Source organism: Lynx rufus, unplaced genomic scaffold (assembly GCF_022079265.1).
Source record: "Lynx rufus isolate CCGP_SWC_20201006 ecotype Redwood Valley unplaced genomic scaffold, mLynRuf1.p SCAF_39, whole genome shotgun sequence".
NCBI lineage: Eukaryota > Metazoa > Chordata > Mammalia > Carnivora > Felidae > Lynx > Lynx rufus.
Genome location: NW_025814855.1, coordinates 2,656,501 through 2,683,122, shown reverse-complemented (window position 1 = coordinate 2,683,122; position 26,622 = coordinate 2,656,501). Strand labels below are relative to the sequence as shown.

At 45.4% G+C, this 26,622-nt stretch overlaps 1 protein-coding gene across 1 annotated transcript; it reads right to left on the bottom strand.

Moving 5' to 3' along the window:
* On the bottom strand, positions 1 to 22,526 carry NLRP13 (NLR family pyrin domain containing 13). Its single transcript, XM_047094268.1, has 11 exons — positions 22,226 to 22,526; positions 16,846 to 17,010; positions 11,819 to 13,406; positions 10,020 to 10,184; positions 8,384 to 8,551; positions 7,766 to 7,936; positions 7,016 to 7,186; positions 3,974 to 4,144; positions 3,190 to 3,360; positions 1,092 to 1,262; positions 1 to 124 (listed from the first exon to the last, which is right to left on the bottom strand). Exons 1-11 carry the CDS (start codon positions 22,524 to 22,526, stop codon positions 1 to 3), a joined length of 3,366 nt encoding a protein of 1,121 aa, XP_046950224.1.
* Between the last annotated feature and the right edge of the window lie 4,096 nt (positions 22,527 to 26,622).

The window sequence follows — 26,622 nt, the reverse complement described above, 5'->3', positions numbered from 1 at the left end:
TCACCACCACCATTTGTCCTCAAGGTCATTGAAATCCCACTTACACTTGACTCTCAGAAAGGACCCCCTCTCCTGCAATTCCTCGAGCTCCCCCTTCATTATGTTGTACAACTCTTTTTCAAGCCTGCAAGAAAGAGAGATAGAATGTTTTTAATAGTGCATTACTTAGATGTGAAGTTGGTAATGTAAAGTCCTGAATGTGTAGATTTTGAACAACTTCCTCAAGTAGGCAAGATTCTTTGGTATCTGAGAAGATTTCTGCAAAAATATGCCTAGTTTAAGGTCTTTCTCCTGGGGAAAAGAAAATTCTGCTTACCTTTCTGACCTCATCTCCAGAATACTGAATAAGGTGGAGAGTGTTCTAATTAAACACTCTTATTTCACTGCCTGGAAGGGGCAATACAGAGCTTGGTAGTCTAACCTCAGCCTTTGCACATGCTACTCCAGCTTCCTTCAAACACTCTTGGTCCTTTGTCACTGTCCATGTTCCCCTCCTGATATGTGGATTCCTCCTTCCAGCCTCCTTGGGATTCAGTCACCACTTCTGTCTGACATGCCTTCTGGTACCACTCTGATCACCCTTGTGTTTCTACCATAATCCCAAGTTTCCTTCCCAGCATTCGTGACAACACTGCTTTTATACATTTCAGATTTGTCCTCTCCCTGAGGAGAATGCAGACCCATGATGGCAAGGCTCATGACCATTTATTTACTGCTATCTGCTATGGCATGCTTGGCCCATAGTCAGCATTAAAAAAAAGGTATCATTGAGTGAAATGTTGTTGAATTATTGAGTAGGTACAAAAATGCAAAAAATGAGGGGACTCCTCAACTACACAGATGTCTGCAGGACGGTGCTGCCCAGCATGGTTGCCACCATCCACATGTGGCCATTTCAGTAATTCAGCTCCTTGGTTGCATTAACCACATTTCAAGTGCCCAGTTACTACATGCTGCTACTGGCAATTCTATCGGGCAGTAGATATAGACTGTTTCCGTCATTAGGGTGAATCTGATGCTTGCTATAAAACATCGGCCCATCCATCCCCTCTTATCAGGTGCCTCCCAGCATTAAAGGTGGTGGGGATTACCCAAGCTTCTGTAGTTTGCAGGTTGATTTTTTCAAGGCTTTCCACAGTGTGCTGACTCCTCTGGGCTCCAAGTCATTCCCCAAAAGGTTCAGGTTAAACAGGCTTTTACTGCTTCTGAGAACAGAGGAGAGATACTGGCAGCAAGCAGGTGTCAGATTGCATTTCTCCAACCTAGGAGTGGGTGAGAAGGAAGTGTGAAAGATGGTCCACTAGGATTGAGAAGTTAGAAACAGAAATGATACACATCTAGGAAAAAGTCTGTGGTTAAGCAGTGAAGAGCCTGCCACACACCAGACACTTCTCCAACTGCTTACACATAACTCATTTACTCATATACCAATCCTATAAAGAGGTGGCCAATGTCTTAAACTCCATTTGCCAGATGAGCCAACAGAACATTAGTCTGCCCAACTGTGAAAGAAACCATGTTTGTAAAAAGTAGATGTGAGTTTGGAAGATCCTTGAAAGGACTAAAATAAGATTACAACCTCTTCACTACACTTTCATCTTGTTCCTAAATTCAACAAAACAAAAATCTGTATGCCTAGTAGAGCTGGCCAACCATATGTTCAAAGACGAAAGTGACAAAGTGTTACCTCAGTTTAACAGAGTGGAAATTTCCACCAAGTCTATAAAGATAATGTGACAGGTGTCCATACATGAAAATTTTGAGATGAATCACTGGGTTCGACTCCTGAAGCCAAGACTACACTGTATGTTGACTAACTTGAACTTAAGTTTAAAAAATGCCTTCCGAAAAAAAATTGCAATGCACGAAGAGTGGAGAGAAAGAATAGGTTTTCTTAGGGTGGAAGGGGTTGGGTAAGATCCAGAGAATGCTTCAAGATAAAGGTACTATTTGGTGGATAGGAAGAGAATGACAGGAGAAAGACCGACTCCAAGATCACACAAGTGCACCCTGTCTCCAGTCTAGCGCCACCTGCAGGGCTTTAACCAGTACCTTATACTGTATATTGTTGACCTTGATTGTGAACCTTTAACATTTCCATGGTCATCCAGGTCAGTGTTTCTCAATGAAAGGTGATTCCCCCCTCCCCCACAGGGTAGACGGAACAAAGTCTGCAGAGCAGGGAGGTGCTATTTCATCTGGTGGGTGGGAGCCAGAGACGCTGCTCAGCATCATACAGAATGAAGGACCACCCACAGCAAAGGATTCCTCACTCCAAGGTGTCCACAGTGCTGAGGTTGAGAAACCCTGGTGTGATGGTAAAGATGGGACCTTGTGAGCACAAGTTAGCCATGCAGGTGCCTGCTTTAAGGCTACTACTTTGGAGAATGAAACCAGATGGAAGTGAACTGAGTGTCAGGCAGGCGTTCATCATTAAAGACAACAGGAGAGCTGTTGCAAACATTTTACTCATTTCTGCATCCAGGGAGAAGCAGCTAGAGAGTGAGGGCTTAAAACCAGACCATCATTCTTTTTTAAGGCACAAAGAGGACCCTGAATTACTTGTGTAAATCCCAGGGCTTCTCCTTCACCTGAAGGATAAAGAATTGTGCACCTGAAGATACTCCTTGGAGGATAAGGATGTACTAAGAAGCAGCAACTGATGACTTACTTATGGGCATAATGCCCTCAAGGTGCATCCATTAAATACACATGGGGGGGGGGTCTCCACAGAGAAAGAAATACTGTAGAATCTCTTAACATTTTTTGAGAGTGAATAGAATCACTGCCTATGTGAAAAATAGCTAACATGTAAGCCACACTTAACCCAAACTCCTATTCCTGGAGTCTAAACCATCTTAGTTTGCTAAACAGACACATTGTCTTATAGTTAAAATCAGACTTCCCCTTAGACAGAAAAGACTCCGGGGCCAGGAAACAGGCTGTACCTGCCCCCCACCTACTATCCAAAAGGTACTGATTGAAAAGAGTATTAATATTCCAAGGAGGGGGTGAGTGGTATGAACTTCTGTTTCTGAACTGGAGTCTTATTGTTGAGAAGAGATTTTTAACAGGAGAATTTAGTCCTTTGTTCCCCATCTTCTTGAACCCCCAGGTGACCCCATCTATTCCTTCCTACCCCAAAAGTAGAGATGGGGGCTTCCTACAAAGAGAACAGGGTCAACTCACCCAAGCGTGTTCAATGCACACTTCGGATGTTTTAGGACCTCACACAGGTGTTTCACTCCATCATCCTGAATGTCATTGCTCCCGATATCCAAAATTTTCATGTTACAATTATGCTGGAGGGCATTAGCGAGCTCCTGACAGCCTTCCGCTGTGAAAGAACAATCTGACAAACTGCAAAACAAACACAAAGGGAAAAATAACAATCCTGGAGTCCTTAGACTTTGCTCTATATACCGAGCCCATCTCACAGTCTCCCAAGGAAAGGAGAGATGCCAAAGTGAGACTTCTCATCCAGAGCCCTGGGAAGGAAAGCGTGCTGGTCAGGAGGTCTGAGACACCCCGGGTACTCTATCTACCCCTGGTGGAAATGAAGTAGGCAGGACAACAGCATAACCCTCTCCCCATGCCATCTATAGGGAGCTTGCACCTGGTTTCCTCTGGATTTTACCCCATGCACATTTCCCCTTTACTAATTTTGCTTTTCCTCCCTTCATTGTAATAAACCACAGCCACTAATCTGGACTGCACACAGAGTGGAGTCCTCTGTGAGTCATCAAGCTCCTGGGGTGGTCTTGGGGACTCCCAGCACACATTGTGGTTGGTCCTTAACAATCATCCCAGTAACCCATCCCCTCACGCCCTTCCAATAGAGCCTGAAGCTTCTCTGTGTGAGCCATCACGTCTACACCCAGGACTTCAGTCCCATTTGGAACGCAGGCATCTGCAGGTCAATTCACATGGTCTCTTCTCATCGTCCTAAGGGCAGGGAGGCAATGGAACTTACTCCAGGTTCTGGAGGCTGCAGTCCGGACGACTCAGGGCCTTACACAGAAACTTCACCCCCTCATCTCTCAGGTTATTCTTCCTCAGGTTCAGATGGGTCAAACTCTTGTTCTTGAGGAGAGCATCTGACAAGTACTTGCAACTGGGTGTACCGAGCTGGCAGAACCAGAGCCTGTGGGGCAAGAGCCATGGAGACAGATGCTCAGGAAAGCAGCCCAAACCAAGACCACTGGGGACACAAGCCTCAAGCCCCACCTCAACTATGGTGTTGAGTTCAGCCATGGTGTCCCCCTGAACCCCCACCCAGGAAATGCTGAGTATCTGTGCTTACTTATCCTTCCCCAGGCTTCTGCAATGAGCACACCGTGAACATGCTGGCCCTTAGTGTTTGGTTTTAAAAAAATAACAACAAAGGGATGCTCAAAGCATGCCAAGTTTGCGTTAACACAAAAGGAGTAAGTTCTGAAGATGTACCTTATAGTGTTGTGCTTATAGCTAACAATACTGTATTATGTAAAGCTCTCCAAGATTCAGATTTTTTACGTGCTTATATTTTCTATGTTAAGTCTTAGCCACAAAAAAAGTTGATAAAAAAGGGTACAGAAGGAAACTTTGGAAGGAGATGGATATGTTTATGTCCTTAACGGTGGTCATATGGCCACCATATGGCCATGATGGTCTCATGGGTGTGTCCTTCTCCCCTAACTCACCGATTTGTACATATTAAATATGTATGACTTTTCACATGTCAAAAAAAGTGCAGTATGCAATACAAGTTGTAGGAGATCTAGAATACAGATATGTTACACTTTGTATATATTAGACATATAGGTATAACAGACATTTATACATGGTGTACATACATATGATAATGCTGCTGCATAGCATATATCATGTGAATTATATATGTTACATGTGATATATAGTTATATAGGAGATATGTAACAGATTATTTTTGCATTAGATATATATAGTATACATGTTTGAAATATATGGCATATAGCGCCTGGGTGGCGCAGTCGGTTAAGCGTCCGACTTCAGCCAGGTCACGATCTCGCGGTCCGTGAGTTCGAGCCCCGCGTCAGGCTCTGGGCTGATGGCTCGGAGCCTGGAGCCTGTTTCCGATTCTGTGTCTCCCTCTCTCTCTGCCCCTCCCCCGTTCATGCTCTGTCTCTCTCTGTCCCAAAAATAAATAAAAAATGTTGAAAAAAAATTAAAAAAAAAATGAAATATATGGCATATATTAGATATCTAGGTATATAACAGATACATACATGGTGTACATATGTTATCATGTAACATCACATGTAATGTGCAGTTATAAGATTTTTATATATTTCATATAGTATGTATTATTAATATGTATATATATTAAAGTATCTTATATAGGTGTAATTATAAGTGGGATAAATATAATGTAACCTATAACTGTCATGTTATATTAGTTCATATTACCTATGAATGAATTACTTACTAATATTCTGGTTCTTTGAAGCTCTGTGCTGAGAGTGCTAACCTTTTAGTCCCTAGCTCAGATTCTGTCGTCTTTCACCATACACCCCCTTGGATGTGCCTCAAGACCCTTGGCCTTTTTGTCCTTTTATGCTCACCTGAACAATATCCAGTTTTGGGAAAACCCATCGAAATGACACTTGGCACCTACCATTGCCAGTGGACTCATCCCCACCCGACAACCTCCTTGAGACCTACAGTCCTACATACATACAACAGCTTTACGTGGTTGGTTAATAGGCGTCTCACGTTCCCATGTCCCAATCTTAACATCCAAACCTCATCCTCCCATCTTCTCCAGTCAGAAAACGGCAGCGCCTTTCACCCAGCTGGCAAACCCACCACCTGTGGGTCATTCCTGGTTCCTGGTCCCTTTCGTTCTTCAACCACCACTGACCCATCAGCAAGCCCTACTGGCTGTACCTTCACGTATGCCCTGAAGTCCCACCACCTCACCTGGCTGATTCGTATTCATCCTTTTGCTTGATCAACAGGCACTTGCTGCCTCCTATTTTTGCTTCCATTATAGTCTACCCTTCAACAGCAGTCCAGGTGATCGTTCAGAGTCTGTCCCTGTACAACCTCCAGTCCTCAGAGGACTTTCCACCTTGCTCCAAACAAAACAGATTCGTACATGGCCAGGGCATATTCCCATTATCCCCCTCGCTCACATTACTCCAGCCTTACGAGTCCTCTGGATGTTCCTACAACACTTCAGTCTTGGAACTTTCCTTCCTCTTCCTTCTCTGTCTCTGGTTCCTTCAGTCTCTGCTTCAGTGTCACCTCCTCAGGTCAGTGGGAGACCTTACCAGGAAACCAACACACCATGCCTTGTCTACTCATTCCACTTTGTCTTCCTCGCTGAACTACTGGTTTTTTGTTTTTGTTTTGGTTTGGTTGGGTTTTTTTTTTTTTTTTTTTTTTGGTATCTCACTCATCCATCTACACCCTCCTCACAGGCAGGAAGCTTCTCTGTCTTATCCACCACCCCAACCTTGGTGCCCAGCTGTGTTGGGATCAAGGGGCTCAGATATAGGTTGACTAAATCGTAATTTCCTGGTATCCTTGTTAAAACTGAATTCCTTGGCACAACCCCCAGAGATTGATTCAACAAATTGAGGGTGCTACTCAGAATCTGTGTTTAGAACGGTGCCAGGCACATGGAGTACTTGCTCGATGTGTGTTAGTGTTCAGTGATAGAAATGGGTCCCAAGTGGGGGCGCCTGGGTGGCTCAGTTGGTTAAGCATCCAACTTCGGCTCAGGTCATGATCTCACAGTTTGTGAGTTTGAGCCCCGCATCGGGCTTTGCACTGACAGCTTAGAGCCTGGAGCCTGCTTCCGATTCTGTGTCTCCCTCTCTCTCTGCTCCTCTCCTGCTCGTGCTCTGTCTCTCCTTCAAAAATAAATAAAACTTTTTTAAAAATTAAAAAAAGAAAAAAGAAACGGGTCCCAAATGAAGGGCCCATTGTTTTCCTCCATGCCCACCCCCAAGCAGAGTCATTTCTAGAAACAGAGCCAGGAGATACTCACACCAATCTCTCTAAGGCACACTCGTGGTGAGTCAGGGAAGCACACAAGAGCCTCACGCCCTCGTCTCTGAGCGGATTAAATCCCAGGCACAGTCGACTTGTTCTCTGGGTACTGGTGAGGTACAAAGCTAGATCCTGATAGCTGGCTGCTGACAGGTTGCATTTCTCCAGGCTGCAGAGGAAGGCACAGGTACAGCACAAGCCTCAGACATGCCCACGTTTTCTTTCTCAAACTCTCAGTCCCTTGGGCCACACATCTGGGACCCAGACATCGTGAAAGATTAAACTGTATAAAGAACAAAAGCTTCCAGGAGAAAAAAGTGGGTCAAGGTAAGGTTTCTCATTCTCAACCCTACTGACCTTTGGTCAAGAACATTCTTTGTGGTGCTGGTGTGGAGGTGGGGGCTTGTGGGGGGGATTCTCGAGTGCATTGAAGGATATTGATCACACCTAGTCTTCACCCACTACATGCCAGTAGCATCTTCCCCTCCAAATTGTGAGGACCAAGTCAATGTCCAGACACTGTCCCCTGGAGGACAAGACCACCACCAGTTTAAAACCACTGGGTTTAGGGGAGACTGGCAGGAGAGACACCACAGTCAAGGCGAGGGCAAAACTGGCCAAGACAGAGCCCTAAGGAGGAAGGTGGAAAGAGTGAAGACGGGGAATGTGTCCGTGGGATGGGTAACTACAATGGGATGTTCCCCAAGACTCCCCAAAGATGCTATTTAGACAAGGCAGGAAGGCTTACGACAACTCCTTCAGGGAAGACTCGGGCATCTCCGAGGGCCCCTGCAGACTTTTCACCTCAACACCAGAGAGATCATTGTCCCCCAGGCTGAGGAAGCGCACACTCGAGTTCTTGCTGAGCTCCAGAAAGAGATGATGACAGGCTAGAGGGGTGAGGCCACAGGATTCCAACCTACCAGAGAGGCCCCAACACAGGGAGTTACTCCCGGCGAAGAGGGATCTTCATTTGGAGTCCCCCTTGCTTCACAACCAAAAGCCAATTTCTCCTTGTTCTTCACTCTTTCTCCTGGCAGGATGGTCTCCAAGTCAGTGCTACTCAGAGTGTGGTCCAAGGTCCAGCGCCACCTTGGAGCCTGTTAGAAATGCTGCCAGCCCCCACCACCCACCCAGAAGCCCTGCTGGGGCTCAGGGGGTGGGTTCCAGGCCCCTGCCTTTTAACACGCCCCCTCAGGTGGCTCTGGCAGGCAAGAATTTTGCAAAGCACTGCTCTGTACCCATGCGCGTTCCCTTTGCTCATCTTTCTCTACAGCCTTTCGCTGCCGTGCTGAGTCCCATCCTCCCAATGCAGCCCTGAACTGTGGGGTGACCTTGGGGACCAAGCAGAAAACCAGAGACTTACCACAGATACTGGATGTTGCAGGCTGAGTGCCTCAAGGTTTTAAAGATCATCGTGGACACGGGAATTCCCAGGTTGTTCGAGCTCAAGTTCAGGTGTGTCAGCCTGTGGTTACCATACAGGACAAGGACAAGTTCCTTCAGAATCCTCACAGGAGTTATTGATTTGCACCTGGGGAAGAGAGGCGGGGAGAAGGGTAGCCTCATGGAGGGGAGTGCTTCCTCATCTCGCTTTTCTACCACACCCATGCGTATGCATACTTGCACACACACACACACACACACACACACACACACACACACACGTGCATACGCACACCCTCCCTCAAGGACATGCATATACAAGAGGAATCCAAAAACTGATTTGAATTCATCCAAATTTGGATACATCCAAAGCACAGTTGGATGTATTAAATCAGAAACCAACCCCCCACTCTTCCTTGGGGTGGGTGTCCCCCACACCAACCCAGTACTGCCTAGTGAGAACACATCTCTCCTCTTGTTTTCTCTTAAGTTTATTTCTCCTCATCTTTAGTACTAAGTGAGAAGACCAAGAGCGAGGGAAAGGGGGAAGGATGAAAAAGCAGATCGTCAAGCAGGATGTTTAAGGCTGCCTCCCAGGTGTTGGAGCCAGCGCCCTCAGGTTTGAGGGGAGTCATTACTGCCAAATCCTTGCCTCTTAACTGAGTCAACACATGCTTCTGATCCTCAGACCTTGAGGTAGCACCGAATTGCAGAGGGACAGCAGGACAGAATCAGTTGGCCTGAACTCAAGAGCATCCAACCCAACACCTTCTCCAACAAGAGCCACTCACTCTGTCCTTGGTCAGGTAGCTCTTCCCTGGCTCCCCCTTCAAGAGCCACCTCCATTCTTCACCACCTTCAAGCCAGATTTAAGGCCCTGTGATCTCTACTTACATCATGTGAGAGAGGCCTCAGTCCAGAATGATGCTTCAGCTCCACAACTCGGTCTTTACTCAAGTGTCTTTTATTTTATTTTTTTTACTCAAATACATTTTAGATAGGGTGTCAAAGAGGAGGCTTGGCATTTTTAGATAGAAGAAGGACCTCTCCTGAGTCCCTGAATGGATTTCCCCCCTGCTTTGGGAGAGGTCACGGTCTCCTACACTACTCTGATCATTTGCATCTGTTTCTCCAACACTGTGAGATCCAGGAAGGCAGGAATTATCTGTTCTGTTCACTGCTATAACCTCAGAACAGAGATGAGATGCTAGGTCTTCACTGAATGAACAAATGCTTCACTGCAAACTATCCACCTTTCCTTAAGACACAACACTTCACCTAGACTCCACATGAACTCTGGCTCTCCTCAAGCACTTGGTCTCCACCACATCCTACAAGTCTTCTACTCCTTCATATCCAGCTCAAGACAGCAGCCTCATGCAGAGGTCTTATGGAAAAACTAGTTGGTCTATGCGTTTCTCTCGTGCAAGACCACACACGGCAGGGTGTTGGGTCTTTGCCCAAGGAGCAGTTTTGCTCATAAAGGGCACTTATTTTATTCTCCCGAGCACCTGAACTTACTTTCTGGAAAACAGACACTCAATGCAGTAATCCCAAGGAAGACATTGGATTATCTTCCGATGGAATTTTTCACACTGTGAGGGTCTCACACTTACGTCAGTTTTTGGAGTTTGCACCTTGGATTTCTCAGCTCGTAACAGAGTTTCTTCATTGAAAAAGCATTAAGCTTACTGTTACTGAAGTCCAGCTCAGTCAGATTCCCATTGGAAAACACGGAGCAAACATCCTGCCACTGACGTATCTTGGAATGTGGCCTTGTCCTTTATGAGGGAGGCAAAGAAGGGTTACTAGAGTAAGTAAGTGATCTTCAACCAACACCCAGAGTGTGGTCTACTGGAGATGCAAACAGACCCAGTGAAAGTGCAGGAATTTACTGGAGTTCAGGGCAGGAAAATCGTGACCCCTGGAAGCATAGCTCTCAAAGTCCCAGATGGTTTATTCCAACGATCCTCAACCACTCTTTTCGGAGGAAGGCAACCATGTAAGTGATGTGAGGTGGCCATTGGATACTCCTTACAAGTTCAGACTTTAAGTCAAAAGGACCTAAGATAAACTCAGAGCTGTGTCACCTATGATATGATTTAATCTCTGTGCTCCAATTTTCTCTCTCTCAATGTAGATAATAAAACTTACCCTAATAGAATTTTGTGATTAAAAAAAGGGGGTGCCTGGGTGGCTTGGTTGGTTAAAAATCTCTTTAAATTTATTTTTTAAGGCTTACATCCAAGTTAGTTAGCATATAGTGCAACAATGATTTCAGGAGTAGATTCCTTAATGCTCCTTACTTATTTAGCCCATCCCCCTCCTCCCCCAACCCCTCCAGTAACCCTGTTTGTTCTCCATATTTAACTCTCTTGTGTTTTGTCACCATCTGTTTTTATATTATTTTTGCTTCCCTTCCCTTGTGTTCATCTGTTCTTTGTCTTAAAGTCCTCATATGAGTGAAGACATACGATATGTGTCTTTCTCTAATTTCGCTTAGCATAATACCCTCCAGTTCCATCCACGTAGCATAGGACTCTTAATTTTGGCTCAGGCCATGATCTCCCAGTTGGTGAGTTGGAGCCCCATGTGGGGCTTTGCACTGACAGCACAGAGCCTGCTTGGGATGGATGGTCTCTCCCGCTCTCTCAAAAATAAACTTTTTAAAAAAAAATCTAAAAAAAAAAAGGTTCATGTGATATTTAGAACTTAGGATAATTGGAATTCTAACTCTTTAGTATTTTCCTACTGCAGTAGGCTCTCAATGTTTCTAAGAGTAAAAGAGCATTCAAGTCATGAATTAAACTTTTTATCTTAGATAAAGAAAGTAAAAACAAAGAACACGTTATAGCTCCTGAAGGATATAAAGTTCTACACGCGGAGCCCAGAATTATTACAGTGTTGGTTAGAGTAGCTGTTCCAACCTTAGTGTATTTGTATTTGTATGTGTACATGTGCCCGTGTATTCATGTTTAACATCCTGGTTAATTCTGATCTACAATTAAAAACCACTGAGGAGGGGCGCCTGGGTGGCGCAGTCGGTTAAACGTCCGACTTCAGCCAGGTCACGATCTCGCGGTCCGGGAGTTCGAGCCCCGCGTCAGGCTCTGGGCTGATGGCTCAGAGCCTGGAGCCTGTTTCCGATTCTGTGTCTCCCTCTCTCTCTGCCCCTCCCCCGTTCATGCTCTGTCTCTCTCTGTCCCAAAAATAAAAATAAAATAAAAACCACTGAGGAAAGACAAAAAGAAGCTGTGCTGTAGGGAAGCACGGACTAACCTTGACACCAGAAGATATGTTTGGTCAACCATAACCATTGACAACACAACAACACATCCCCAGTTTTTCATGGAAGAACTTGGACAGAGCCTGGAAAGAAGAAATCTGGGAGGGGAAACAGTCTTTCATTACTCACTCCAGAGTTTCCAAGTTGAAAGTCAGTTCCGTCTGAGGGATAGCACTGCTGACAGAAAGCCTTAGCTTACTTAGCCTTTGACAGTGTTTTAGGCAAAATGAAGACACTTGGAGTTGTAGACTCCCAAAGATATCGAGGTCAGCCTCAAGGAGATGACTCAACATCTGCCTTACAAAGTTTTCCTCCCGAGTCTCGTATAAGCACTCAAAGAAGTGTAGGAATTCAAAACAGCTGGAGACAAGGTCATAGCTTTCTAATTCATCTGCCCATTCTAGTAATTCATCCGTTGTCCTATGACTCATTTTACAACGCAAAGTATCTTCCAGTTCTTCTGCGAGGTTTCTTTTTAAAAGGCCAAAGAAAAACAGAGCCATCTGGTTCCAGTAGAAGTTTGTGTCAGCCAAAGCATCGTTCAGAAGCACCCTCATCTCCTGGTGCTTTGGAGGACCACCAATGGATCCTCTCACCCCCCTGAGCACATAGAACATGGCTCCCAAAAACACCTGGAAACTCTGGTGAGTGAAAGTAACACAATCTTCACAGTCGCTGACCTTTCGAAGAATATTCAACCTGAGGAGAGAACCAATGACAGGTGCTTCCAGGTGCCTGTGTTTGAGGTCCTTCTTTGCAAATGTGAACTTCCAAAACCACATGCCCTCTGCAGCCAGAGAGCACAGGGCTCTCCATTGATCTGGCCAGCTCTGGTCTGACAAACTCACCTCTGCTGTGGCGAGCAAGCTGGAGAAAAAGTAGACATACAGGCTGGTGGTGGTCTGGGTGCTTAGCTGGAAGTGAGGATTTCTCGCCATTTGCCGCTTCAGGCAGGAACAGACGGTCCAGCACACCATGGGGGCAGAGCAGAAGTGAAAGAGAGATTCATTCTTTCTTACCCAATGCAAGATTTTCTTAGCTTTGTTTTGGTCACCAAAGTACCTGATGAAATACTCCTCCCGGTCTCCTTCTGTGAACCCTACGATTTGCACAAACCATGGATTCAGTAACAACTTTTTAAGATCATTGGTTCTATACTCCTTGGTTGTGATCAGTAAGGTAGCCAGGGGAACCAACTCTTTCTTCAACAAGTGGAACAGGATTCTGTTGACTGGGAGTTGCTGGTACCAGTCTTTACATGGTGGACTCTCGTCCAAAGTGGAGGGCACGTCCATTTCTTCAAAGCCATCGATGACAAACAGGAGGCTCTCGGGGCGACTCATGAGAGCTTCAATGGGGGCCTGGGAGTCAGGCCAGTCCCAGGAAAGCAGGCCAGCTAATGTGGTATCCTTCATGTCTCTAACTTTATGGCAGCTGATAAAGAAAACATAGGAGAATCTCTGATGAAAGAGAAAGCCCTCTGCCCAATGTAGCACAACCTTCATTGCCAGGGTGGTCTTCCCGACCCCTGCTAGACCCTCTAAGACGATCGTCTGTGGCTGGGCTCCAGTCCTGTTAGGATACAGGAGGCTCTTCAGTCCTTCATGTTCCTTTTCAGTCACATTGCGCAGGTATATATGGTCTTCAGGCCAAGGGATGTTGTCCCACATCGTCAGTATTTTAGCCTTCATTCTCTCTCTGTATCTTCTTCTGTGGTCTAAAAACAGAGAAGTGAGACAAAACACAACACAATAATGGTCAGAAGGAGGTTCAGCCTCAGGAATACTAAGTCCTTATATAAAGCCTTGAACAAGACAAACAAGTTCTGCCTTTGAGAGTCTAACTTCTGGAGGAGGGCCGTGTGGTGATCGAGAGGAGCCAAGGTAGAAGTAAATAGTTTAAGGATATACACACACAAAAAAAAACACACACACAAGAGGACACAAGAGAGACTGACAATGCCCTCTGAGGTGGGGAAGGGATCTGCAGAGGCTTCTGGATGAGAGTTAGTGCCATAGTCGTGAGAAGCCACCAGTCCAAGATGTAGAAGGAGAGGTTGCCAGGCAGAGTGAAAAGCTACCACAAACACCTTCACACAGGAAGAACATTCTATAACACAGCAAGATGCCCAATAGGTGAGCTCGACTCTGGGGAGGGGACGGTCATGAGTATCTTCATTCTAAAGGCCAAGAGATTATCTACATTTTTCAAAGGTCACTGTTGTTTGGAGAGGGGATTATGGTGCAAGAAACCCACTCAAGAAGCTACTTCGATCGTCTAAGTGAAAGTTGGCAGGTTTGGTCAAACATACCCATTGATAACCTAACAGCAACAACAGGTCTCTGGTTCCCTGTGGAAGCACTTGGCACAGCCTGTGAAGAACTAAAGCATATGTATATAAAATGAATGGGGCGGGGTGGGGGGCACCTGGGTGGCTCAGTTGGTTGAGCACCACACTTCAGGTCAGGTCATGATCTCACAGTTTGTGAGTTCGAGTCCCGTGTCAGGCTCTGTGCTGACAGCTCAGAGCCTGGAGCCTGCTTTGGATTCTGTGACTCCCTCTCTCTCTCTGCCCCTTCCCTATTCATGCTCTGTCTCTCTCTGTCTCAAAAATAAATAAACGTTAAAAAAAAATTAAAAAAAAGAATATTTGAAAGAAGAGCACAGGTTTTTTTACATTTACATGTCCTGCTTGGTATCCAATCCAATTAAGTGGATAAGAACCCAAAACCTAGGGGGTGTTTGGGTGGCTCAGTCGGTTGGGCGTCTGACTTTGGCTCGGGTCATGATCTCACAGTCCGTGAGTTCGAGCCCCACATCAGGCTCTGGGCTGACAGCTCAGAGCCTGGAACCTGTTTTGGATTCTGTGTCTCCCTCTCTCTCTGACCCTCCTCTGCTCATGCTCTGTCTCTCTCTGTCTCAAAAATAAATAAATGTTAAAAAATTAAAAAAAAAAACAACCCAAAACCTAGTTACCCCATGACATTTCAGAACACAGGGGTGGAGGACCCCTAAGCTTTCATAGTGTAAAAGATATGTCATATACAAACAATGTAAAAAAAAAATCAAGATTTATCAACAGCAGACACTAGAGGACATTGGAACACCAGAAACACAGAGAGAAAGGCTCTTGAACTGGACAATTACACCCAAGCAATTCATCAAGTAGTGCACTAGAGAAATTTCTAATCAGGCAAACTCTCAAAGATATTACCTCATACGGACTTTTCTAAGTTATTATAAAATGGGTCCCCTGGAGTAGCCATGAGAAAGACAGATGTGGAACCCAGGGAAAAGGGGATGGCACCTTTTGAGAATAGAAAATGGAAACGGAGATTAAATGAAGTCCCAGGATGGGAGGTAGGTGCTAGCGGATACAGACTAGGGAAAGATGGATGGCTTCAGGAATTGTCTAGAAACGGTGATGACAGAGCTGATGGGTTCCTTGTTACATCCGATTGCATTATACTCCCCAAAGAATTTGGGGATGATTATAATAATTGCGTGGAAAGTTTAAAAAGGAATTATTAACTCAAACAAAAACAGGAAACGGTTCTCTCCAAAAGGTATGTGTAATGGGATGAACCGTGTCTCTCTCCCCCCCTTCTCTCTCTCTCTCTCTCTCTCACTCTCTCTCTCTCTCACACACACACACACACACACACACACACACACACAGCTATGTCTACATCCTAATCCCTAGAACCTATGTGGCAAATGTGATTAAGAACCTTGAGGGGCGCCTGGGTGGCTCAGTCGGTTAAGCGTCCGACTTTGGCTCAGGTCATGATCTCACGGCCCATGAGTTCGAGCCCCGCATCGAGCTCTGTGCTGACAGCGTGGAGCCTGGAGCCTGCTTCGGATTCTGTGTCTCCCTCTCTCTCTGACCCTCCCCCGTTCATGCTCTCTCTCTGTCTCAAAATTAAATAAACATTAAAAAAAAAAAAGAAGAACTTTGAGGGGAGGAATTTATCCTGGATGGCCCTAAATGCAATCAAATGTATTCTCACAAGAGACAGAGAGATTTGTGACACAAAAGAGGTGGCCATGTGCCCACAGAGACAGAGATTGGTGGGATGCAGCCCCAAGCCCAGGAATGTCACCAGAAGCTGGATAAACAAAGATGGATGGTCCCCTCAAACCCCAGGGTACCCCAAGGTGCCCCGGTGACACCTTGATTTTGGACTAATCCAGAACCATTAGGGAGTTAACTTCCGTTACTTAAGCCACCCAGTTTGTGAAAATTTATTACGGCAACTCTGGAAAACAAATACAGCACGTGATCCTGATGGATTATGTGGCTCAGCATTGGTTTATATCCCCAACACTGAAAATCCTTTCCTCCACAAAAATAAGTAATTGGAGAAGGGAGATATTTACCTACCATGATAATTGATTGAAAAACTAAGAGGTTGCAGTGTATGTTAATCCCGTTTGAGCAGAGAAATAGTGAAAGTGGTGACGCAGAGTGGCAGAGGGTGGCTTCTACAGAATAGAACTCAAGCGATGTGCAAAAGGTTGATGTTTCTCATTACAAGTTTTAAGTTTCCATGATTCTTTCTGAATCATATACTAGTACATCTATTTGGTAAAACCTAGCCTGTTCCTTAACTGTGTATATTACTTTTTCAACATGAAAGTCTCCCACAATCAATGGGTACAAAACAAAACAAAACACAGTTACCTATTAATGAAAAGTCCAGAAACAGACACTGGTATCTAAGAACTGGAGAGTGGAGTCAGAGAAGTTATCCAGTTTATGCTAACTTATCATTCAATCAACAGCAGTGGGGGCGCCTGGGTGGTTCAGTTGGTTGAGCGTCCAACCCTTGATCTCAGCTCAGGTCATGATCTTATGGTTCATGACATCAAACACCGCATCAGATTCCGTGCTGACAGTGTAGAACCTGTGTGGGATTCTCCCTCCTCTCTCTCTCTGCCCGTCCCCTGCTCATGCACACTCTCTTTCTCTCAAAATATATAAACAAACATGAGGGGGGAAAAAAGCAGTAGTGGAAGACTAGGTTGGGAGGGATGAATTTCTCGCATGCTGTAAAGTGATGAACAATTGAGAGAAGGTGGCAATTATATTATCCAGTAAAATGGATGCCCCATCAAGCAATTTGTCCATCATCACCACCAAGTAGCATACAAACCTTTTTCTTCTTCTGGTACCTCTGGTTCTTCTTGGCTTGGATCTTGGGATCCCTGTGTCTGTGCTATCTCTGCAAGAAACAGTGATGGTGGGATATTGAGATACTCAGGCTGTAAATGACCAGTGACAGATGCTCTCTCCACAGGACCAACTGGTAAGCCTGGGACTGAAGAGACCAAAGGAATCTCATCCTCCAGCTCCATCCACTCAAGTACTTTGGACGCAGCCATCCCCTGTCAGGAATGCCGTCCTCCCCACACCCACATGGATCACTACCTCACGTGAGTTTTTGCTCAAATTTTAGCTCAACAGTGCTGGACAGTCCTGATTAGTACTGCAACTGATCTCTACAGCCCACACCCGAGGCTCTCCTCATTCACCTTTCTCTCTTCCAATTTCATTTGTCAACTCCTAACATGCCATGTGGTGTACATATTTCTCATATTCAGAGCCTCTCTCCCCACCTCCCCCACTGGAGGGACACGGGGGGCTAGCCTCTGTTCACCGATTTATCCCAAGTATGTAGAACAAGACCCAGCACAGAAAAGCCACTCCAATATTTCTGGATACCAGAGTACTACAGAAATAAAAGTACCAAGGGGTGCCTGGCTGGCTCAGTCAGTAGAGCATGTGACTCTTAATCTCAGCCCCACATTGTAGCGTGAGTTCAAGCCCCACATTGGGCATGGAACCTACTTAAAAAAAAAAAGAATTCTAGTGTTTTCAAATATTAAAAATGTAGGGGCACCTGGTGGCTCAGTCAGTTAAGCATCTGAGTTTGGCTCAGGTCATGATCTTGCAGTTCATGAGTTCAAGCCCCACATAGGGCTCTGTGCTGACAGCTCAGAGCCTGGATCCTGCTTCAGATTCTGTGTCTCCCGTTCTCTCTGCCCCTCCCCTGCTCACACTCTCTCTCAAAAATAAACATTACAAAATGTAATATAAACTGGTATCCTGACTGCTTCTATGTACGATCATTAACTATACCAAATTCTTAAAAGCTTTCTATTGATTAAATATTGTTAAGAAAAAAAGACACAAAGAATCGGGTTTTAACCTAAACCTCCCTCCATGGGTTTCACAAAACCACTCTGAATGCCCCATTCCTCATGAGCTAAAGGGCCCTTCTGTGTCTAAGTCACACAGTAGTAATTCAGATTCCATGGCCCGGTGCTTAGTTATGAGCCAATGCCCTGAAAAGGATGTGGCTCTAAAGAGAACATGGATCTAATATTTATAATTCCATTGGTTGTCAAGGTTTGCAGGACTTGGTCTGGGTAGCCAGCTGGGTCCTGGCTTCCTCCTCATGCTCCCATGTTGCTTTGAAGAACTACGACCCATCACTCTCCACCAAGGAGGTCTTGGCCAAAAAAGTCCCAGTTCTGTGGAGCCCCATAGAACCTGCCTGTAGGGTCTGTCCAGGGTTAGACCAGCTCTCCTAGCAACAGGAACCTGAATTTGAATCTCACGGAGCATAGCTCAGTAGTCTAAGATCATCCCTCACCACTGGCCCCATTTATCTGTACACCAACTACATGACATATTGCCCTTCTTCTCTTGCACATAAACCCAGTGATGGAATCCTTGTAGATTATAGCTTTGCTGCCACAATCTATATTTTGACACATTAAATTCAAGGCTCTAGATCTTGCTGGGGCCACCTGTCAAAAGAGGCAGGCTGTTCCAAGAAAACAGCCTAGAATTTGAGTCCAATTCCTTTGTATAAAGAACACACACACACACACACACACACACACACACCCATTTGACTTCCTTTTGTCTCTCTAGGAAAGCCTGTTGTACTACAGATTCACCTACCCAAAATCTGTTGAGATAGTCTTGGGTAGGACAGAAGGGATGTTCAGGGAGAGGGCAAAGATATTCCTGGTTCTGATACTGCCCATCCAGCATTGTACTCAAAACCAGTACCTAGGGGCACCTGGGTGGCTCAGTCCGTTAAGCAGCCAACTTGGGCTCAGGTCATGATTTCGCGGTCCATGAGTTCGAGCCCCGTGTCTGGCTCTGTGCTGACAGCTCAGAGCCTGGAGCCTGTTTCGGATTCTGTGTCTCCCTCTCTCTGACCCTCCCCCGTTCATGCTCGGTCTCTGTCTCAAAAATAAATAAACGTTAAAAAAAATAAAAAAACAAACAAACTAGGACCTGGAATCTAGAAAAAACTACCCCAAAGATAAACAGATGTAGGAGAACTTTCTCTGAGCCCAGTGCCTTCTAAGAATTTCATCCTAGAAACTCAGAAGGTGGGTACAGTTGGCCTGGTTTTCTCTTTATATATTTTTATTTTTAAATATAAAATTTATTGTCAAATTGGTTTCCATACAACACCCCGTGCTCCTCCCAACAGGTGCCCTCCTCCATGCCCATCATCCACCCTCCCCTCCTTCCCACTCCCCATCAACCCTCAGTTTATTCTCAGTTTTTAACAGTCTCGTATGGTTTGGCTGTCTCCCTCTCTAACTTTTTTTTCCCCTTCCCCTCCCCCATGGTCTTCTGTTAAGAATCCACATAGATCTACCCTATGACCCAGCAATAGCACTGCTAGTAATTTACCCAAGGGATACAGGAGTGCTGATGCATAGGGGCACTTGTACCCCAATGTTTATAGCATCACTTTCAACAATAGCCAAATTATGGAAAGAGCCTAAATGTCCATCAACTGATGAATGGATAAAGAAATTGTGGTTTATATACACAGTGGAGTACTACGTGGCAATAAGAATGAAATATGGCCCTTTGTAGCAACGTGATGGAACTGGAGAGTGTTATGCTAAGTGAAATAAGTCATACAGAGAAAGACAGATGCCATATGTTTTCACTCTTATGTGGGGTCTGGTTTTCAAGACGAGAGAACAGGGGCCCAGTGGTAACTAATTTGCCCAGGGTTATAGTTGCTTATGTGGACCAGTCTTTGAATCCAGGCAATCTGACTCTAGAACCTGAGCTCCTAAACCCAGGGCCCCCAAAAGACAGGACACATGTGTGTGCCCGTCAACACAGATGCATTCACATACTCTTAGTCCACAGCATCGTTCAAGCACAGAGACCTTGTTATGCCGTAGTTCCTAGAAGAGGGAGCCAAGGGGCAGTAGAAGCTATCCTGGCCCACAGGACCTTTCATTGTCTCCCACGTTGCTGGATGTGGTCTAGGGCTTTTCCCTGCTGCAGACATATCCTCCACACCCCGTTGGAAGGCCAAGTGGGACCGAAAGAAGGACCAGGAAGAAGGGGTCCCTTCTTCATGCCAGGTCTGGCTCTACAGCCTTCACGCAGGACCAGTGACCAGAAAGGAGATCCTTCCTTTAAGGGCGTCCTCCTCTGTTCAAATGCCTCCCTCTGGGGTTGCCAGTCTACAACAGGATTTAAGGAGACGAGGTCCCATTCTCTAGCTCTCTGCTCAACACTTGCCTATTCTAGACAAGACTAAATGAGGGATTTTAAATGAAGGGGGAGGTGGGAGGAGGGGCAGGTATAGACAGGGAAACCTAGTCCCACCCCATCCTCCTGCTCACCGGAAGATACAGAGCCTGAATTTCCAGGCTCAGGGTGTCCAATGCCAAAAGCTCAGAGACAGAAGACATCATGTTGCCAGCTCCCATCCCTACTCCTGAGAACCCATGCTCTCGTTGTGGGTCAAGAGAAGCAGTGTATGGTGAGGCACAGAGCCTCTGAGACCCGCTACCCGGGTTCAAGTCACCAGCTCTGTGACCTCGGGCAACTCACTTGAGCTCTGGGCCTGTTGCCTGTCTATAAAACTGGAATGACAGTTGTTACCACACTCCTTAGAAGGAAGCCCTAAGTACAAATTCACAGGAGGCATTGGGGTCAATGCCTGGCTCATAATGAGTACTGGCAAACGTCAGGATTATTATTTTTTTTAATGTTTAGACAGGGAGAGAGAGAGGAAGGAGGGTAGGGGCAGAGAGGGAGAGAAAGAGAATCCCAAGTAGGCTTCATGCTGTCAGCAAAGAGTCCAATGTGGGGCTCGATCCCACCAACCAGGAAATCATGAGCTGAGCCAAGATCAAGAGTCAGACGGACACCCAACTGAGTGCCCCAGGCACCCCAGGAATTTTGGGTTGTTTTTTGTTTTTGTTTTTGTTTTACAGGTCTCAGAGGTAGCCAGGTCTGCCATCAAGAACTCTTAAGACTCACCGCAGAGAGAAAACTGGATAAAAACCACATGGGTTTTTATTTTCATAGGAAAATGGGATCAGGAATACGTTCATTAAAAAAAAAACAAACAAACAAAAACAGCACAGTTTTACACTTGCTAACTGGTTATGAAACACATCACAACTACAATAAATACTGCATGATACAATGCCACACTAGGTAGCTAGCTAGCTACTGCAACACCACCATAAACACAGCATGCACTTTAGGGGTGGGGGAGCCTGACGTTTGCTTGCAGGTGTGGGAAGCGTTGTAGTTTGTGAGGTTTTGTGAAGTGGAAAGAGAGTGATCTGAAATCGGGCAGTAAGATGAGAAAAAAATGAAATCTTGCCATTTGTAGCAATGGGGATGGAACTGGGGGGTATTATGCTGAGTGAAATAAATCAGGCGGAGAAAGACGGATACCATATGTTTTCACTCATACCTGGATCCTGAGAAACCTAACAGAAGACCATGGAGGGAGAAAGGGGGGGGGGAGTTACTGAGAGGGAGGGAGGCAAACCTTAAGAGACTTTTGGATACTGAGAACTGAGGGTTGATGGGAGTGGGGGAGAGGGGAAAGTGGGTGACGGGCATTGAGCAGAGCACCTGTTGGGAGGAGCACTGGGTGTTATATGGAAACCAATTTGGCAATAAGTTGTATTTTAAAAAATGAAATCGGGCAGTAAGCATGAGTCACATGCACCCAAAACTTGGGAAGCCGGTAGATACTTGAGGTGTGTATATGTGCATGTGCATTTGGTATATTGCTTCATAGCTCCACTCAACTGGGTGTGGTTTTTTGTTTCATTTGCATGTACCTAGGGTTTTCCTTGCAGGAAAAAAAAAAATCTGCATACACAAACGTGAAATGCCTGTTATGCTCAAATCACTGCCTAATACTACAGCAGCATGGGAACAAATTTATATTTTGAAAAGAAGGCTTGCCACACGACTGAGTGTGCCTCTCACTTTCCTCTTTTTGCTTCGATCGTCAACTCCCGTTCCCTCCCAGGCTAGAGCTCCAAGTCTTTGTAGCTGTTATCCCTTTACCTGAAACTTTCATAGCCCAGCAGGGAGATTCTTTGTTATGGAATAGACTAGCACTTTGGCAGGACCCCATAAAAATCCAGCAGCTCCCAGGAGCAGCAGGTCGATGCCCGTCTGCCTCCCTGCCCCCATCTATCCATCCTTCCTACGGACCCACTCACCATTCATCATTGCTCGAACTTCTGTACACTGTGAAGTCAGGTTCATGTTGTCAAAGATGCTGAGGGTCACTTCCCAGATCTGCCTTTCTGAAAAGTATTCACTCAACAGACACAACAGGTTAGTGGGATCGATGGCTTTCAAGTTTGCCCAGGGAATCTGCTGGAAGTTCCCAAGCAGCAGCTGTGAGGACTGGAGGCAGATCTTGAATTCCTCCAGCTGAGGCTGATCCAGGCCCATCAGGTAGGACAGAAGCTTATTATAGGAACCATTGTCGACATAGATGTTCGCCGAGGAGCTCATCTTGTTGAACACGCAGGATTTCTAGCTCTGCCCAACAACTGTTACATCCACAGCACAAACAGGACCTGTAGAGAAGAAAGGGAGTTGAAACCTTAAGCCAGGACTTGCACCTCCTCCAAAACTCATCGACACGCTTATTCTATCTTCTCCCAGGAGCACTTCCTGCTATCTGTGTTTGTGTACTTCTTTAGCTCTCCTCTGTAAGACTGTGCATGCCCTCTGGACAGAGACGTTGTCTGTTCTTGGCTGCGTGACCAGTGCCTAGAGCAGCACCTGGCACACGAGAAGGAATAAGCAATACTAAACACTTACTCCACACCGCGGTCGCTCACTCTCATTTCATTCTCTAAACCACCAGTGACACACAGGTACATCAATTAGCTCTATTTTATAAAAGAGAAAATGAAAGGACATATTTGAATTGCTGTAAAAAGGGGTGCCTGGGTGGCTCAGTCAGTTAAGCATCCGACTTCAGCTCAGATCATGATCTCATGGCTTGTGAATTCAAGCCCTGGTTCAGGCTCTGGGCTGACAGTTCAGAGCCTAGAGCCTGCTTTGGAGTCTGAGTCTCCCTCTCTCTCTGCACCTTCCCCACTTGTGCTCTGTCTTAGTCTCTCAAAATTAAACATTTTTTAAAAAACTAAAAATAAATAAAATAAATTGCTGTGAAGAAAAGAAATATACCGCCCACCTATATTCTATGTCTCATGAAAATGTCCTTTTACCAAATGAAGGTAAAATACAGACTTAACTATAGACAACACACTGATGGTCACCTGAAGGGAGGGGGTGAAGGATGAGGGAAATAAGTGATGGGGATGAAGGTGTGTACCTGTTGTAATGAGTACCAGGTGATGTATGAAGTGTTGAATCACTATATTGTGCACCTGAAACTAACACTACACTGTATGTTACCTGCTATTTTTAAAATATTTTTGAGAGAAAGAAAACACACATGTGCATGGGGGAGGAGCAGAGAGAGAGCGAGACAGAGGATCTGAAGTGGGTTCTGCACTGAGAGCAGAGAGCCCAATGTGGGGCATGAAGCCTATTTAACACACACACACACACACACACACACACACACACACACACACACACACTGGGATGCCTAGGTGGCTCAGATAGTTGAGTGTCCAACTTCAGTTCGGGTCATGATCTCACGGTTCATGGGTTCAAGCCCCGCATTGGGGTCTGTGCTGACAGCTCAGAACCTGGAGCCTTCTTCGGATTCTGTGTCTCCCTCTCTCTGCACCCCCCCCATTGACTCTCTCTCAAAAATGAATAAAAATTTAAAAAATTAAAAACAAAAAGTACCAAGAAGATAGAGCAAAACCCCAATGTGCTGGCATCTACAGAAACATACATGGGATAAATAGTGACTCAAGAAAACTATGTCAAAATAACTGGATAAAAATAAAAGGCACATGACAAGTATCAGAGCACATAACATTTAAATTAATGTGAAAAAGTACAGTGTGCACACCCTAACCATAAGGAAACAAGTTTAACGATAACATTACCTAAATACATTAAAGGCAAAATTATCACTGAACGCAGAGGACATTTTATAATAGGACCAGTCCAGCAGGAAGATAGATAGAGCAGGTCTAAATTTTTACGTACCTGATAATATAGCTTCAAAATCCATAAAGCAAAAAGGGAAATAATTTGAGATTTCAACACAGATCTCCATCATAAGGGAATAGACAGGAAAAAAGCATAAGGTATAGAATATTTGAACATCATTAACCAACTTGACCTGATATGTATGTACAGAACACTGTCCCCGACAACTGCAGTAACAACATCCTACTTTTACTAATAGAACACTTCAAGAGGCATCTCACAGAGGAAGTTATCCAAGTGACCCATGAACAGGACTCATCAGATAATTAAATACACAATGAGATAATTCTAGACCCCAACTGGAGGAGCTAGAATGGTAAGGGCTGACTTCCAGTGTGGTCACTGATGTGAAGCCAGGACACCCATGTAAAAAGATACAGTCACTGTGGGGGCTGCCTGGGTGTCTCAGTCAGTTGAGCGTCTGACTCTTGGATTTCAGCTCAGGTTTGTGGGATCGAGCCCCACAACGGGCTCTTTCCTTACGGTGTGGAAACTGGTTGGGATTCTCTCTCTGCCCCTCCCCTGCTCGCACTTCCTCTTGCTCTCAAAATAAATAAACTTAAAAAAAAAAAAGAAAAAGAAAAACAAAAGATACGGCCATTGTGTACAACTGCCTGGTGACATGTCCCTGAGCTACATGCACACAGGTTCTTCAATTCCCCTTCCAGGCGCATGTCCTACAGACATGAACAAGAGTGTCTACAGAGGCTCCACTCGAGGATTATCACACACTTGGAAGGAACCAAATGTCCACCAATGTGGGAATGTGTTACACACATACAATGTCATTCTGTACAGCAATACATAAAACCACACCTCTCACAATTATTACATGGAGAAGGGAACAGGTAACAAAAAGGTACATGCTGCATAACTTTTTTTAATGGTTTTTTGTTGTTGTTTTTTGGGGGGTTTGGGGTTTTTTTGGTTTGGGTTGGTTGGGTTGGTTGGGTTTTTTTTGTTTTTTGGGGGGGTTGGGGTTTTTTGTGTTTTTTTTTGTTTTGGGGGGATTTTGGAGGGTTTGGGGGGGTTTGGGTTTTTGAGGTGGTTTGTTTTTTAATATTTATTTTTGAGAGAGAGACAGAGTGTGAGCGGGGGAGGAGCAGAGAGAGAAGGAGACACAGAATCCGAAGCAGGCTCCAGGCCCTGAGCTGTCAACACAGAGCCCGATGCGGGGCTCAAACTCATAAACCAGGAGATCATGACCTGAGCCCAAGTCGGACACTCAACTGACTGAGCCACCCAGGTGCCCCAAATGTTTATTTTTGAGATAGAGAGAGAGAGAGAGACATGCAGAGCACAAGTGGGGGGGGCAGAGATAGACACACAGAGTCCAAAGCAGGCTCTGAACTGTCAGCACAGAGCCCAATGTGAGGTTTGAACTCACAGACCGTGAGATCATGACCTGAGCCGACTGAGCCACCCCGGTTCCCCACACTGCATAATAGCTTTATATGAAGCTCAGAAATCAGCTACCATGATAGACTTTAGAGTAATGGTTAGCTCCAGGGGAGCCTGGGAGGGGGCACTTGGGGGCATTCTAGGGTACTGGACATATTCAATGTCTTGAACAGGGAGAGGAGGCATTGCTCTCCTTAAGCTGCTCTAAGTGCAAATATGAATCAAGTTAAAAATTATTAATTGTCCTCATGTAAAAGGGGGAAAAGACTTTCCTCCCCCTCATTTTGTAAAAGGTTTTCTTCCTTGGTGCCCTTGGGTGGCTCAGTCGGTCGAGTGCCAACTTCAACTCAGGTCATGATCTCATGGTCCATGAGTTTGAGCCCCACATTGGGCTTTGTGCTGACAGCTCAAAGCCTGGAGCCTGCTTTGGATTCTGTGTCTCCCTCTCTCTGCCCCTCTCCTGCTCACACTCTGCCTCTGTCTCTCAAAAATAAATAAACATTGGGGGGAAAAAAGCTAAAAGAAGGTTTTATTGCTTTGAGAGACCCCTTCCCCCTCGTGTGGGAGAGAGAGAGAGAGAGAGGTAGAGATAGAGAATCCCAAGCAGGCTCTGCACTATCCACACAGAGCCCAATGTGGGGCTCAAACTCATGAACCATGAGATCATGACCTGACCGGAAGCTGGACGCTCAGCAGAGCCACCCAGACACCCCTCAGCAAATTTCAATTACGCACTACAGCGTTATTGACTAGAGTTACCATGTTTTACATTAGATCCTCAGACCTTATCTTAGAGCTAAAAGTTTTGCCTTCTCACCAACCTGTCCCTCTTTCCCCCATCCCCCAATCCCCTGCCACAAGGATGACCCTGGAAAATGTTTTGCTCAGTGAAGTAAGCCAGACAGGAAAATACTGCATGGTGTCACTTATGGGTCATCTTAAATTAAACACACACACACACACACACACACACACACACACACACACAAACACATAGAAACAAAGTAGACAAAAGGTTGCCTCTTCCTTAAGGGCATTTCTTTAGCAAACTTGTCATTGCAAATGT

What these genes read in the sequence shown, in the direction of transcription:
- NLRP13 (XM_047094268.1), bottom strand. Translation starts at nt 22,526, where the DNA reads ATGAGCTCCTCGGCGAACATCTATGTCGACAATGGTTCCTATAATAAG. An exon ending in GGTACCAGAAGAAGAAAAAG is followed by an intron (nt 13,407 to 16,845) that starts GTTTGTATGCTA and finishes CTCTGTTTTTAG; the next exon opens with ACCACAGAAGAAGATACAGA. An exon ending in TTCAACTTGGAAACTCTGGA is followed by an intron (nt 10,185 to 11,818) that starts GTGAGTAATGAA and finishes TCCCTCATAAAG; the next exon opens with GACAAGGCCACATTCCAAGA.